Source organism: Artibeus jamaicensis, unplaced genomic scaffold (assembly GCF_021234435.1).
Source record: "Artibeus jamaicensis isolate MK-2021 breed Jamaican fruit bat unplaced genomic scaffold, CSHL_Jam_final contig_332, whole genome shotgun sequence".
NCBI classification, from domain to species: Eukaryota; Metazoa; Chordata; class Mammalia; order Chiroptera; family Phyllostomidae; genus Artibeus; species Artibeus jamaicensis.
In genome coordinates this window covers 21,944,281-21,959,856 of record NW_026521788.1, presented here as the reverse complement: position 1 = coordinate 21,959,856, position 15,576 = coordinate 21,944,281, and the positions used below count along the sequence as shown (strand labels likewise).

The 15,576-nt window shown below is 48.7% G+C and overlaps 1 protein-coding gene across 1 annotated transcript; it reads left to right on the top strand.

Moving 5' to 3' along the window:
* The first annotated feature begins 5,475 nt into the window (after positions 1 to 5,475).
* On the top strand, positions 5,476 to 13,635 carry TYSND1 (trypsin like peroxisomal matrix peptidase 1). Its single transcript, XM_037130647.2, has 4 exons — positions 5,476 to 6,738; positions 8,427 to 8,557; positions 9,611 to 9,796; positions 12,694 to 13,635. Exons 1-4 carry the CDS (start codon positions 5,567 to 5,569, stop codon positions 12,909 to 12,911), a joined length of 1,707 nt encoding a protein of 568 aa, XP_036986542.2. The 5' UTR covers positions 5,476 to 5,566; the 3' UTR covers positions 12,912 to 13,635.
* The last annotated feature ends 1,941 nt before the right edge of the window (positions 13,636 to 15,576 follow it).

Sequence of the window (15,576 nt, the reverse complement as noted above, 5' to 3'; positions counted from 1 at the left end):
TCAGCTCTCTCAGCGCCCAGTGGTGACGCGTGCTCTTTCCACTCTGTTGGGAGGTAATGCCGCCCCGTACGTGGGTGCAGGTCGGCACCCTGAGACTTGGAAGTAGGATTTACTGGGGAACGCTGCGTGCCATCATGGGACACCTGCACAGAAAAACACGTCTCACCACTGCGGTTGATTTCAAAAGAAAGTGATTCTATTTTTTAAAGAAAGTGTTGTTAATGTAATTGGTTTCCCTTCTAACTTTTTCAGTTTGTAATTTCCTTGGTCCAGAGTTTTCTATTCCTTTTTTTTTTTAATCTAGTGAATGGCATATAGATACTTCATAAAATTATGCACAGATACCTGTTGGAGGCTAGAGCTCAGTCAAGTGAACCCAGTCCTGTGGAGTCAGCAGGCTGGGGAGAGAAGCCCCGCTGCCTGTCTGACTGCCCTGTGGCAGGTGGCAGCGCCTTGTGCACAGAGCAGGGGAGGGCGGAGCCCCGGCCTTGCAGGTGCAGCAGTTTCCACTGTGGCGAGCGAGGGTTGTTCCTCATCATGGAGTGGATAGGAGATCGTTCATGCAGAAGAGTTAATTACAGAGTCGGTTATTATTATTATTATTATTATTACTTATAAAGTTATAAGTTTCAGCCAGTCTTTGCTTTTAATGAGCTGTTGTGAAGTGTTAGTTGTCTTTGTAGCGCCTTTTTCATGTTCGGTTATCCAAAGTGACTTCCGCCTCATGCAAGCCTTGAGGACATCTCTTGTGTCGTCATGTACTGCTGGTGTGTCGGTGACTTTTGCACAGATTTGGGGGATTTTTCTGAATAGGAGAGTCATACAGGATAAAGTTAACAGCTTAAGGGCTCTTAATTTCGTGATTTGAGAACTTAAAAATCTGGTATTGTAGCATTTGGTTGAATCTAAGAAAGATTTACTCAGTAGACTTTAAATTTTCCACTGGCAGAATTTGATCTCTTTATTGGACTGTTCATGAGCTTTTTCTTTTTCTAATTAGATATCAGGGGTTTTTTTTGTTTGTTTTGGGGGTTTTTTTGTTTTTTGTTTTTTTTTTGTATTGAAAGGTTAACATCTGTAGCTTTTCCAGATTTTTTTGTATGAAATTGTCTTTCTCCCTAAGCTGGGGAAACTAACCCAAAAACTGTGCAGAGCTGTTGCTTTTGAGCCAGGATCACTTACCGTCAGTCAGCAGTCGGTACAGAAACCACCACGTCCTCAGGAGTATGATGAGGATTATTTTTATAGCTTTCCATTTTCTTAATGCCATGTGTGAAATTGGGTTTTCATGATCTTAACCAATTTTCTACCCTTGCAGTAAAAGTGATAGGATTGGAGGTGGTTTAAAGATGGGGGGACATCTTTGTTCATTTTTTTCTTTAATGAAAAATCAGAAGTAGTTTCCTCCAAATTGAAAATTGTGATGATGGTGCTTATTTTGCAGATGATTGAATTCAGTGGATTCTTGCTTATAACGCGAGGGAAGGGAAAGTGTACGTAACATATTTTTGGAGTGAGAGAGTATTCTTTAGTTGCATTTCTTATTGTTAGCAGCATCTTCAGTACTATTAGGCAAGCATATTTTTTCATATGCAGAGGCTTGTACCAAATGCAGAGGCTCAGTGGACTATGAGTCTGGAGTGAGCATGGCTTTCATTTATGAGCAAGCGTAGCTGGATTAAGATCGTTGCTGGTTTGGAAAGGGGTTAAAGCCTTAAGTGAACAAGTCTGTCTAACCATGAATTAGTTAACTTGCATACTTTTCATTTACTTTGGCTAAAGGTAACCCATATTTTCCTATCCAGAGACATGAGAAGTATGATTGCTTCACTGTTAGTTTTCTTGTTTTTCTTCTTTTCTGTGTTCCTTTAATCTCTTCGTAGAATCCAGAAATCTCTGGATTCTATGCAGAGCAGCTCTTTGTGAAAGTGGTTTGTTTTGGCCACTGGAGAAAGAGGGGATTGAAAAGTCAAGTAGCACCGGTCTGTTTCTTGCCCCACATAAAACACTTTTCCCATAATAACAGAGTAGAAAGCAGCTGCCATGAGGAGCTCGGCCTCTAACAGGATCAGAGCTTGTACAGGAACTCCCATGGACTGAGACTTTCCATTCTGTTTTATCAGAGTGTGTATACGTCCTATTTCAGGAAGAGTAAACAGTCAGTTACAAAAGAAAGTCAGTCTGTAGCCTAAGCATTTTAATAAAAAGTTAAAAAAAAGTTGCTGTCTTGCTCTCTTTTTTTTTCTTTTTGCATTGGGCTGTTTTGAGTTTCAGCACATCATGACATTTGTTGTGCTGGGAAAAGCCAGAAAAATTTTCTATTTATGGGAAGAAATAGACACTATTGGTGTGAGAGACTTAAATCTTGGTACATCACTTGAGGATGGTCCTCATTTACTACCCACAGGTTTGATTTATGTGATTACCTTTTACAGATAACAAAGGAAACAATGTTGCTAATTACTTCAAAGAGAAGGATGTTACAGATCAAGGGGAGAAGTAGTTGAACTGGTTACACTCCATACTTGGGAGGTTTAGCACTGATCGTAAGAAGTTGCTTTAGAGATAGGCCATAAGCATTTGTTGCTTCAATGCAGGGTGAGAGAGTTTTAGCAAAAGCAAGTCCCATAGCAACCTAGGTACAATGCAGGCCTGATTCCCCACAGGAAAACCTACTTGTGGGCCTGACTCCTGTGTGCTGGGCCTGGCTCCCCACTGGCCTTTCCAAGTGGGGGCTGGGCTACATTCCCATGCCATGCGGAATGGTCCCCTATACTGGTGGTCATCCCTATGATGGGGCAGACAGGGAAGACTTCTGAAGAAAATCTGATATTAATGTGCTAGCAAGGACTGGATCCACTTTAGCTGTGTTTCATTGTTTTCTACAAAACTGGAGAGAGTCAGCTGAATGCTACATTTGGCAAAATAGAAGGAATGAAACTTGTGCTTGTGTATTCACTAGGCTAGTTGGAAGACCTGCTTTTAGGAGATCCCAAGTGAGATTAAAGTACTGGGACAAAAACTGAAGTGCTAAAAAGTCTTTAGTTTTTTCTGTAAAATGAGATTTTTCTGAAAATTTTTCATTTTCACCGATAACTATTGATTTGGATATTTTTTGAGTATGTTGGCTAACTCCTATTGGCTTCTAGTGGGTGGAGGCCAGGGGTGCTGCTAAACATCTTTCCATGCATAAGACCAGCCCCATGGCAAAGGATTATTTGGCCAAAATGTCAATAATACCAAAGAAATCCTGCACTTTTGACACATACGATCACTTACAGCACCTTCCCCATACACTGCACAAATCTTTGTTTTAGTTGTGTTTTTACCTTTGTTGAGATAATAAAACGTAATATGCTGAAAATGTGTTATTTTCTTCTATCTTCAGTATTAACATTCAGTTTTAAAATGCACAAAATTTCACCAATTTTGATGTTTTTTTTTAATGCATGCTGACATGACAGCTGTCACAATACAATCTAACAAAATTGTTTTGAATGAAGTCAAAGATAACTAAGCACTGCTAGAGCCATCATATGGAGAAAACTAAACACTTTGGCCAACCCAAAAGAACAGGAAGCAAAATGTAACAGGTTATTTTTGACTAAGTATTAAGATTACTGGAGGCTGGCGTAGCTCAGTGGATTGAGCGCGGCCTGTGAACCAGAGTATTATGGTTTGATTTTCAGTCAGGGCACATGCCTGGGTTGCAGGCCAGTTCCCAGCAGGGGACGCATGAGAGGCAACCATACATTGATATTTATCTCCCATTCTTTCTCCTTCCCTTCCCCTCTCTCGAAAAATAAATAAATATTTTTTTAAAAAAAGATTACTGGAGATGTCCTGTGATTGAAACTAATGTCCATGTTACTGTGAAAGGAAGCCATGGTTCCGTGTTCATATGCATTTGTGTTGCTTGAGTTGGAGTGGAACATGAGAACAGCTGTGTCAATGAGCCCAGTACTCAAGGGGGCCTCACCTTGGCTGTTGGCCTTGACTTGGGACTTTATGGTGTAATGTGCCATAAACAGAAAAACCTGACATACATCATTCTGGAGGTTTGAGCGTCACTAAGGGAGAATCAGTGGACTCCAGAGAGAAAGGAACCCCTTAATTGCTAGGTAGTTGGGATAATTGAGAGAGTTCACTGCGCTCCAGCCATCTGTGTCACAGATCCAAAACAAACACAAAACAAACAGTGCTTGCTCTGGGAACTGCTCATTTCTCTCCTGCTAAAATGGATGATCATTTCCTGTTCTCACCCAGGTCTGGTACTGGGAACACAGAGTTACGCTGTGCTGTGCTGGTGCCAGGTCAACCAGCATTAGGTTAATTCAAAAATGGGAGGCAGAAATGTAGTATAGTTCCAGTAGTTGAATAGTTTTCATTAATGCTGACAAATATGTACTAAAATAATATTACCGAAGTGTGTATTTTAGTGATATGGTGCTAAATGTCTGTCTTGTGCTGACCACTTTGGGGATATCCCAAAGCCCTTCAAAACATACTCAGAACTCCTCTGTACTCAAGGAGAACTCTGGAAAAGTAGGGATATTTCATGTTCGCTTACATCAGGGATGGCAAACTATAGCTCCTGGGCTGAATCTGGTTTGCTCTTTATGGCCTTCGAGGGGAAAAATGTTATTTTGTGACATAAAAATTATAATGAAATTCAAATTTTAGTGTCCATTAAGTTTAGTTATGAACACAGCCACCCCATTCCTTCCTCTTTTGCATGCTACAACTGCAGATTTGAGTATTTATGACAATGCGTGGCCAGTAAAAACTAAACTACACTCTGACTCTTTGGAAAGAAAAAGCATTTGACCCCTGACCCAGATAAATATTGGGGGCAGGGCAGTCATTATGTGATATGTGCATGCTGCAAAAGATAGGCTTGTATAATTAAAAAATTTTACTTCAACCATTGTCATAGTCCATTTTAAAAGGTAATTTTATTTGGAGCTAATCCAGGTTTCATGGGATTTGTCGTGTTGAGCTTTGGCCTCAAAAGACCGGAGGCTGCAATCGTAAGTTCCATGTTCCCTAGTGAGTTGTTGTAGGGTTTACATAAAAGTTAAAGATTGAAATGGCCGAGGATTTCTTTGCGGTATTATCCCGTCAGAGGTCGAATGTCACCTAGAGCTAGGCAGATGCTGACAGCTGCTGTCATGGCCTGGGCAAGTCTAGCCACGCTAGCACACGCACACACACACACACACACACATACATATATATACATACACATACGTGAAGTCGAACACGCCCGTTACTCCCCTGGGGCTCATCGTAGGGGATTGCTGCGTCCTCTAACGCTCAAGTGGCGTTAACCGACAGGGGCGGGGAAAGGAGGGAGGGCTTAGTCTCAGCAGCCAATCAGAGCTTGGACTCCTATCCAGCCAATCACGCTAGTTGGGTTTAGCCAATCGGCCGGACGAGAAAGACTGGAGTCTGTGATTGCGCCTCTGGCTGCCACCTCGGGGTGGCGCAGTGTGGGGTTCACGGGTGGCCATCGGTTTCTCGCTGGTTCTGTAGTTTTGGAAGTCTGGGCGCAGGTCCTAGAGGCATGAGGCGACAATGGGAACCTGCCACGAGGCTAGGCGAGCAAGCGGGCTGTGTGGTGAGCGCCTCTCGGGCCGGGCAGCCCGAGGCTGGCTCGTGGAGCTGCAGTGGGGTGATCCTGAGCCGAAGTCTGGGCCTAGTGCTTTGCCATGGCGGCATCTTAACCCCTTTTCTGCGGGCTGGCAGCAGGGTGCTGACTCAGGCCGATGCCACCATCCTGCCTGGCGACAGTTGCGGGGATGACCTGTGCCTGCACGTGCAGTGGGGCCCAACGGCCGCGAGTCCCGCAGGCCGCGTGGAGTGGGGCCGCCTTGGGTTATGCATGCCCCAGTGCGCAGGCCTGGAACCCAGTCCCCCGGCCCGGCACCGTAGCCGGCCCCTGGAGTCCCCTCATCCTGCCGATTTGTTGCTGCTGCTGAGCTGCCCGGACTTCCGGGCCCACTTCGCGTGCCTCTTCGGGAGCGGAAGCGAGGCGGCCGAGCAGTGGCGCTTTTCGAGTGCAGCAAGGGAGGAGGAAGTGTCAGAGGATGAGGAGGAGGATCAGCTGAGAGCGCTGGGCTGGTTCGCGCTGCTGCGTGTGAGGCACGGCCTGGAGGAGGAGGCGGACATGCGTGGGCCAGCTGTGGCCGTGGTGCCTCTCGGGGCCCTGTCCAAGGGCACTCCGCTGCTGGCCTGTGGCACCCCGTTTGGGTCCTTCTGCCCGGACATCTTTCTCAATACGCTCAGCCGTGGCGTGCTCAGCAACACTGCGGGCCCGCTACTGCTCACGGATGCACGCTGCCTGCCGGGGACAGAGGGTGGCGGCGTGTTCACGGTGAGACCTGCGGGGGCACTGGTGGCGCTGGTGGCGGCGCCCCTCTGCTGGAAGGCCCACGAGTGGGTGGGCCTCACACTGCTCTGCGCTGCTGCACCTCTCCTCCGCGCCGCCCGTGACGCTCTCCGTTCCCTGCGCCCTAGCACAGCTTCCCTCGCCGCTCTCCTACCCCCCGAGTTGGGCGCCCCGTGGGCCCTGCCACTCCCAGAGCCCGGACTCCCGTGGGTAGCCGCAGCTGTGCTGGTGGAGTGTGGCACCGTCTGGGGCTCCGGAGTGGTCATGGCACCCCGCCTCGTGGTGACCTGTCGGCATGTGGCACCCTGCAAGATGGCCAGAGTCCTAGTGTGCCCCACCATCCCCAAGTAAGACCCTCAGGCATGGTCCCACTTGAACCCCTCACTAGGTCGGAGGTCTGGATTTGACGTCTCCTGTCTTAATCCTCAAGATGATGGAGGCCTTTTAGCATCACGCTGATAATTTGAAATCCTCTTCTCCCCCCATCCTTGGTACCCAGTACCCCAGTGTTGGGGATTCTGGGCCTCTTGGCAGGGACTGAATGGGGCTTGGGCAAGATGCCAAGTAACTCTGGATTTGGGAATTATGGGGCACACCTGCATCCCTGCCTGGGCATCTTTGACCTCCCTCTCCCAGTCTGACTTCCTTCTGTGCAACCTCTCAGTCCATACCCCTGCACGCACCCATCACTAGGTCCTTGGAATGGGGACTTACTAACTATGCCCCTCCATTCCCCTGATAGTGGTAGTGAAGTCCCAGGGGGCCAGGATGCTGTTCTCCATGGATGATGAGTTGAGCCTGTTCCTCTTATTTATCTTGTAGATCTTAACCAGTGTTTTCCATCTGTATCAAAAGTATAGCTGTGGAGTTCCAAATCATTAGACTGTGGGAGGGGGGCCCAGGCACATAGGTTTTGATCTATCTGGGTGATCCTGGTGGATAGCCAGGTTGGGACTTTTAGGTAATCATTTGTTCCCTCTCTGTAGGGAAGGGCACTCTTGCCCTCCTTCCACTTGCTCTGATGATGGGAACAGCAGCCTTAGCTTACTAGTTGATTTTCTAGTACATGTTCTTTCTATTTCCTTTGTAGTTTCAGGTACTTCACTGAGGCCAAAACCAAGCAGCAGATACCACCTTAATCCCTGACAATCTCTTGTACCTGGCTCAATGCGGCCTGGCAGCCCAGGCCTTTCAAAACCCTTTTGCTGAACGTCTGAAGTTAACCCAGCCTGGCTTTGCCATGGAGGTAGCCACTGGCAGCTAACAGGACAGCCATGACTGATGAGAATTTCCTTGTCTGCGTGGTCCCAGATACCTCACCCTCCACCCCACTCTTGGCCCTAAGAAAACCATCAGGTCTACGGGAAGCTACCCAGGCAGAGTGTGCAGCAGGGAGCCCTGCTGACCTTGGGCAAGTCACTTAATCTGTCTAAGCTGCCTCATCTTGAGCTGACATGTGAAGTCTTGAAACAGCCTGCACATAGTAAGTGCTGTAGAAGGGCTAGCATTTATGTGAACGAGGACCCAGAGGGGTGAAATCATCATGCCTGATCCACTGATTGACAGGACTGTCCATATCCAATGAAGTAGTGAAGGAAAATGCTGGGCATGTTTGCTCTGGCTCCTACCACTTATTATGTGATCTTGGGCAAGTTATTTTACCTCTCTGGGTCTCAAATACATGATCTAAAGTGGAGATAATGTCACTACCTAGTTCATAGGGAAGCTGTGAGGACTGAATGAATGATGTTCATAGAGTGTTAACACAGGGCCTGGCCCACAGTGCTCACTAGGTATCAGATCTTTATGGTCGTGGTGATGTGCCATGAAGCTTTGCAGTTGGTAAATCACATTTGGAAAGACTGCAGAATGGTTAAATGACCTGCCCGGAGCTGTCGGCCCAGTAGGTTTCAGGCCTGAGACCAGATCTTTTGACTCCCAAGCCCATGACTTTTACTGTCGCCCATGCCCTTGCTTCCTCCCAGTACTAAAGAGCCAGAAATCTAGCCTGTCATTTTATTTCCCTTGCTCCCAGGAGCTCCAAGATCTGGGGACACGTGGTGTTTGCCACTCAGGAGACATCTCCGTATGACATAGCAGTGGTGAGCCTGGAGAAAGAACTAGAGGGTGTCCACGTGCCTGTGCCCACTGAGCACTTCCATGAAGGTAAAGGACAGGGGCCCTCTGATCCAGGGTGGACCTTTGGGAGGAAAGTCAGTGTTGGACACTCTAACCCTGCACATCAGGGAACCAGTTCCCCAGGCCAACTCCCCTCCCACTCCTGCTGGACTAGTAAGTCAGGGTGGCATCAAGCTGGCAGGAAATCATCCTGGTTACAGTGCTTTGGCCAGAGATGTGCTTGGAGGCTTCCCTTCTTGCGCCCCATGTGCGCACGGTGTCAAGAGACAGGTGGAATCCCCAGCTGTGGGTAAGACGTGTCCCTTTCCTGCAGCAGTGTAGCAGGGAGGTGCCGAGCCTTGAGGGCTCCTTCTAACACTGCAGGCTGGTCAGAGGGATGTTACTCTTTCAAGGCCACAGTGGCGTGATTTGAATAACAGGTTTGCGATGCTGCCGCAGAAGCACCAGAGGTCTCCCTCTGTGCACGCAGTGTGACGTAACTACAAAGAGCACACGCTCTCTGAGCTGGCGTCTCTTCTGCCACTTGCTAGTCTTGTGTCCTCACACAGGCGACTTGATGCACTCTGTCTCAGGTTCCACATGTGGAACTGGGGATTGGGTCCTACTCCTGGGTGTTGTGAGGCGTGGCTGGGATGTTGCCTGGAAAGCACTCAGCCCTATGCCCTGTACATTCAAACCCTTGGTAAAGGAAGGTTTCGTAATCATCATCACCATTTTTTTCACCAAGAGACTTCTTAGTCCCAGGAGGAGATGGATGTTAATTCTAAAAACATTTGTTGAGCACCTAGCTAGGTTCTAGGAACACCAAAAGGTGACTCCCCAGTTAGCAGGGGACAGAGGGCTGGGAAAGAGCCTGGCGCTGAGCAGCAGTTGAGCAGGCACAGTGCTGGGAGCTTAGTGGAGGCCCTGCCTCTTCCTGTGGGGACTTAGGGAGGGCTCTCTGAGGGCAGAGGTATCTGAGCAGAACCTCAAAAAGCGGAGTGCTGGGGACTTTGGAGAGGGCAGGGATGGCGTGGGGGAGGATGAGTCCTGCCAGACAGAGGAGGCTTTGCAATTTCATCCTCTTTTCTTCTCTGGCAGGTGAGGCCGTCAGCGTGGTGGGTTTTGGCGTTTTTGGCCAGGCTTGCGGGCCCTCAGTGACCTCAGGCATCCTGTCAGCTGTGGTGCGGGTGGATGACACACCAGTGATGCTGCAGACCACATGTGCTGTGCATGGTGGCTCCAGTGGCGGACCTCTCTTCTCTACCTCCTCAGGGGACCTTCTGGGTAAGCAGCTGCTTGGTCCTCTCCCAGGCTTCCCTTTGCCAGACCCTCAGTCCTGTCTAGCAAGTGCTTGGTGTCCACCCCTGTGTGGGAGGATGGTGCCTTTATGCCCAGGAAGCAGTTGGCCAAGGTTCTCAGGCTAGTCTACTTCTGAGGGTGAAAGGTGATGGATGCTGAGCTGCAGGGGAAGAGAGGCGGGTTCTGGTTCCTCCTCTGCCACTAAGCCACAGTGTGGTCTTAGGTAAATCACTTCACCTCATTCAATCTGTGAAACTCGGGAGCTGGATTAGTCCAAGGGTCACAAACTCCAAAGCTCACAGAGGCTGGGCAGGGAAAGGGAACAGATGAGTGAGTGAAGACAGTATGGAGTGGAGGGTCGAGGTGGACTGGGGTGAGCATCGCTCAGTTCCATCCCATTGCTGCCACATTATGAAGGAATGTGAGCTAACACTGGCTGATCTCCAGTCTTTCATGGGAAGCTGTGAACCCTCTTCTTCGTCTTCTTTAAAAAAAAAAAATATATATATATATATATATTTTTTTTTTATATATATATATATATATAGTGGTTAAATCAATTTTTAAATTTTTGTAACTCATTCAGGTTTTTTTTCCCAAAAGGAAGGTCTATTTAAAAAAAAACTGCGAACATGAATCTGTATGGATACCTGCACTGCCCAATGGTAGCCCAGCACGCGGGGGCTCATGCGTGCTTCCCCTCCTCTCATTTCTGATTGCTCTCTCCCACTGCAAGAGATCTTGCTCTTGCCAGCTACAATTGATTTACTTATTTCTTCAACTGTAGTATACAAATAAAGTCAACCAACTGTGACTTTAAAAAATATATACAGATAAGTGCATACAGAAATAATATATATGTGTGTATGTATAAGTTAATATAAATATATAAATATAAATATAAATATATATATCCTAGCTTCATCTGCTGTGACAACTCAGTTGCAATGAGCACACCAAGAACCCAGATCTTGGTTTCTAAGAACCATTCTTGAATAAAAGGAACTGAGAACTGGTTGATACCAGGACAGGGACATGGAAAGTCCAAGCTGAGCTGGAGCACCTTGTGCTGGAAAGGAAGGAAGTGCCGGAGTCCAGCCTCGGCAGGTCTCACTGTCCCCGAAGGATGGATGGCACAGGTGACAAATGAAGAGTCAGACACCTGGTTGGATGCTGGAGAACAGCCAGCGTCTGTGGGTCGGACTGAACTCTCAGAGTTTGATTTAAACTTTATTTTTATAGAATTGATACATAACATTGAAGGAGCAGGTGCATGGCATGAAGTTATGTTAAAGGTTATTTTGACCAGGAGAGTCATTAATCAGACAATTAGAGCCAGCTGTGTGAATAGAGCTGTTGCTGTCCTGCTTTTCTTATCTGTCTAATTCTATTCCTGTCCAAGGTAGAGGAGGGGCTGTTACACCATCAATTTTTAGATATTCAGGGGCTACCTCATAATGGGGGAATTTGTTCCCTGGCCAAGAAATTATTTTGTACGACTTCATTGGAATTATGCAAATCAATGGGCCTGAAATTCAGATGTCTAAAAATCCCACCACCTATTAATTGCAAAAACAAACATGCAAGGAGAGATAGACAGGAAATCCAGCCACAGCTGCCTCTGCTGTGCAGATACATCTCATCCGTCCCGACTGTGTCAAGGGACAGCTGCTGGTCGGCTCCCAACAAGGAAGTAGAACAGTGAAATGACTGGGTCTGTCGAACGCTGAAAGAACCAAGAGCCAACTTGAAGGAACTCCCGTTGGAACGACTTGAGCAACAAAACAAATAGCAATAGGACTGGATTATAACCCAAAGAGAAGAATGAATGTCCACATGTCCACAGTGCTACAAGTAAATAACCAGACAAATTTTGAAATGGAGACAAGCAACCACTCTTTCTTACAGAAGATATCTAATTAATAAATGCAGAAGTGAGGGGAACAGAAAATTACCCTTGGGTTTACCACAGTGGGAATTGGTACAGACAGAATCCACCAATGGATGCTAAAGTCCGTGGATAAGAGTTTAGATAGAAACAGGATATTTGCCTAACTCTAAAATAGTGGGTGATTTACACAGGGGGAAATAGTAGTTATGGGGGGGCAACCTGGGAGATGACCAAAATAACTATTCTTCCCAGTGTGAGGGCCACAAAAGATAAAGACTGCAACTGGCCCAGACTGGAGACTTAGGAGACGCAACAACTGAATGGCCTGTGGGTTACTGCATTACCTCCTAGGACAGAAAAAGGGCACTAGTGGAAACACTGGAGAAATCCAAGTGAGTTCTGTGCTTTAGTTAATGGCATTGGTTAATTCGTCAGTTTTGATCAATGTTTTATGGTGACATAAGATGTTAACAGAAGGGAAAGCTGGGTAAAGGATCTGCAGGAACTCTGTACTATTTGGCCAGGCTTCTGTACGTCTAAAGTTGTCTGAAAAATGAATGCGTACACGTGCGCACACAGAGACACGCTAAGCGGGACAAACAGAATGTGTCTGGGTTTGATTCATTTCTGCGTCCACTCAGCAAGTGTTTATGAGGCCTCCTCTGTGCTGGGCACTGCTGTGGATGTGGGGAGGCTGTGTGAACAAAACACGGAAGCCCTGCCTTTGTGAACCTGACACTAGTTAGAGAGAAAGGTAACAAAATAAGTGAAACATAGTGTGTTAGATACTGATAGTGTTGGGAATTTTAAGGCAGGAAGGGGGACCAGGGTTTGGGGAGCTGGTATCCACGAAAGAAAGCCTGGCATCTGTCACCGTGAGGGGCCTTTAGATCCCCAGTAGGCCTAGGGCCTCCATAATGGAGATGGGCCTCCTTTCCCACCTGTCTGTGTCCTGGCTCACAGCCCCTTTTCCTCTCTGACTCCTCAACAGGCATTGTTGCCAGCAACACCCGGGACAATAACACGGGGGCCACCTACCCACACCTGAACTTCAGCATTCCCATCACAGTGCTCCAGCCAGCCCTGCAGCGCTACAGTCAGACGGGTGACCTGGGCGGCCTCCAAGAGCTGGACCATGTTGCCGAGCCCGTGAGGGTGGTGTGGCGACTGCAGCGGCCCCTTGCTGAGACCCCTCGGAGCAAGCTCTGAATCTGTGTCACCCTTGGGAGAGAGGAGTAACCATTGTATGCCTGGGAAGTGCCAAGGTGATGGCAGCCCCAGGATCCTGGCTCAGCTCGCCTCGGCTGGGCAGACCCCCATCACCACCTGCCTTGTTTGGCCTTGGATCAAACTCCAGCCCCGTGGGTCTCCAGGCCAGTATCCCGTTTCAGGGTGCTTTCTTCAGCCCCCACCTCTCTCTGCCCCCTGGCACTAGTCTCAGCTCTGTTACTGCCCAGCCGCCGAGCCCGGCACAGCAGTCCTGGTCCTGACAACAGATGTGCTGGTGGGAAGGCGGGCCCAGCCCTGGTTTCGAGTCCCTTCTCTGTCTCCCCATGGCCACTGGCCACCCGAGCCGTTGCTTCCCTGGGGCTTTGGCTCCTCTTGCTCTCTGCCTGAGTCAACAGCTGGCAGAGCCCTGGGGCCGCCTCAGAAAACCTTGGCAGAGAGACCCCACTCTGAAGACCAGAGACAAAGGAAAGGGAGCTCCCTGTTCTTCCTGACCTATGGGGAGGCAGCGTCCTCAGAAGTCAGGACTCCCGGGTCTTCATATGTCAGCTGTCACTGACCTGCAGGACACTCTGACACAGTGCCTTACTTTTCCCAGCCCGTATAATGGGTCTCAGGAGTCTTGGCGAGGCTTGGGCTGGTTGGTGGTTAGAGCGTGTCTGGTTGGGGCTTGGGAATAAATGGGACCTATGAGAGGAACTCTTTACTTGTATGTATCATACTCTTTTTGTTTTTTCTTTTTGGTTTTGGAGTCCAATTGGTAATAAGCAAACACCAGGCACAGAAACATACCTTTTCTGTCTCGTGTTCTCAGTGGGGTTTGATCTCACAGGATATTCTCAAACCAAACGGGTCCTGCTACTGTCTCTGGCTCCTGGAAATTCGGGCACAAGTCCTTTGTTAGGCAAGGAGCCCTGAAGTTCTGTCCCCGCGCTGTGGGCACTGTTGAGTGGGAAGAGCGGAGAGATGAGGGGCAGACTGCCTTGGCAAGGGTGCTCGAGGGGGCGCACCAAGACCCCCTTCTCGGATCGAGGTGTCACCTCATTGCCAAGATGTTGCATGACAGACATCTTCCCTGGTTTTGTGGGTTCGGGGTAGGTCTTTGGAGATGGGCCACCAGCTCTGATGTGCCAGGGCCCAAGCCTGGTGTGGGGCCACTGCATATCTCTCTCTGCTCCCTCCTGGCTTCAGGTTTGGGCTGTGATTTTTTTACAGCCCTGCCCTTGCAACTCTGCCTATTGGAATCCTGTTCATCTGCCAAAGAAAGCCCAGAGCTACCGAGAATTCTTCCTTGACCTTCCCAAGCCCCAGGGCAGGCTGTAGCGCTGTTTACGCCTGTCTCCCACAGGGCCCGGGCATGTGCCCAGTACTTTTCCAAGGCTCTCTGGACTCGCAGTTGAGACTCTTGCCTGCTCAGTGACCCCTGGCACCCTTAGGAATCGTGCCGGGCTGAGGGGTTCCTGCATTAACCTCAAGGCCCAGCCCCTTGTCTGTACTGGCTGCGGGACTTTGCCTAAGTTCTCAGTTTATGAGCCTCAGTTTGCTCATGTGTGAAGTAGAGATTAATAAAATTTACCTTGCAGGACGCGTGTGAAAATTAAATTTGAGAAGCTATTCAAAGCACTTAGCTTGTTTTCAATAAATATTAGCTATTGTTTATCTAGACTTCTGGTAGGATTGAGTCATCGGAAATGCATCATTCTGGTTGTTAGGGGCTGGGTGGGAGGAGGGGTGGGGAGTGAGGTCCTGGGATTAGATAATGGTGAAGGGTGTACAGCCTTCATATCACCAAATTGTGCACTTTGTAGTAGTGAATTTTACGGTGAGCAAACATCAGTGACCTCCTAGGGAACTGGGTGCTGGGGACGCAAAGTCCAGTAGAGTGAGGTCTCTGCTCTAGCCGGTCAAGTGTGACTGTTGTTCTCCTCAGTGTCCGAGTTTAATCCCTACCCTACTTTCCTGTGGGGGTTTCAGGAGGAATAAAAGGAGACAGAAGCTATTTGGAACTTTGTTAAGTCCAGGACAAATGCAAGGCTGGCTGCACTGAAGCACTGAACCCAACCCGCAGCGCTCTGATGGGTCCCTGGGAGCCGGTTTCAGACAGGCAGGGCCCAGGAGCTCTCTGCACCCACACTGTGGCACCATTGCTCTTTTGGGTCCCCCGGCGCTGAGAGAAGGATGTGGAGAATACTGAGAGGTATGGGAGTCTCCACAGCTGGGACAGGAGGAGAGGCAAGGGTCTCAGAGAAGTGGAAGCTGCATCCTGGGCTTCCCAGGCTAACAGTGAGACTGTGGTGCTGATGGGAGCGCACCGGCCCCTCTCCCAGCCAGGATGGTTCTGGACACCGACTTCTAGGTGGAACTGATCCCAACACTCCCTACGCAGCAGCACTGGACACATGGTCTTTGACCACAGCTTTTGGAAGAGGTACAGGAAGGGCCACTTCTAGAGTAAACACCCATGAAAACCCAGGAAGGCGAAGGACAGTACTCAAAGGAGCACTGAGGCCCTGGCCCAGTGGCTGGGTCACTTGGAGCATTGTCCTGTGGTGTCCCGTACACTGGAAGGGTGCAGGGTGGATTCCCAATCAGGGCACACACCTAGGTTGTGGGGTTAGATCCCCAAACGATTTTTCTCTCTCATGTA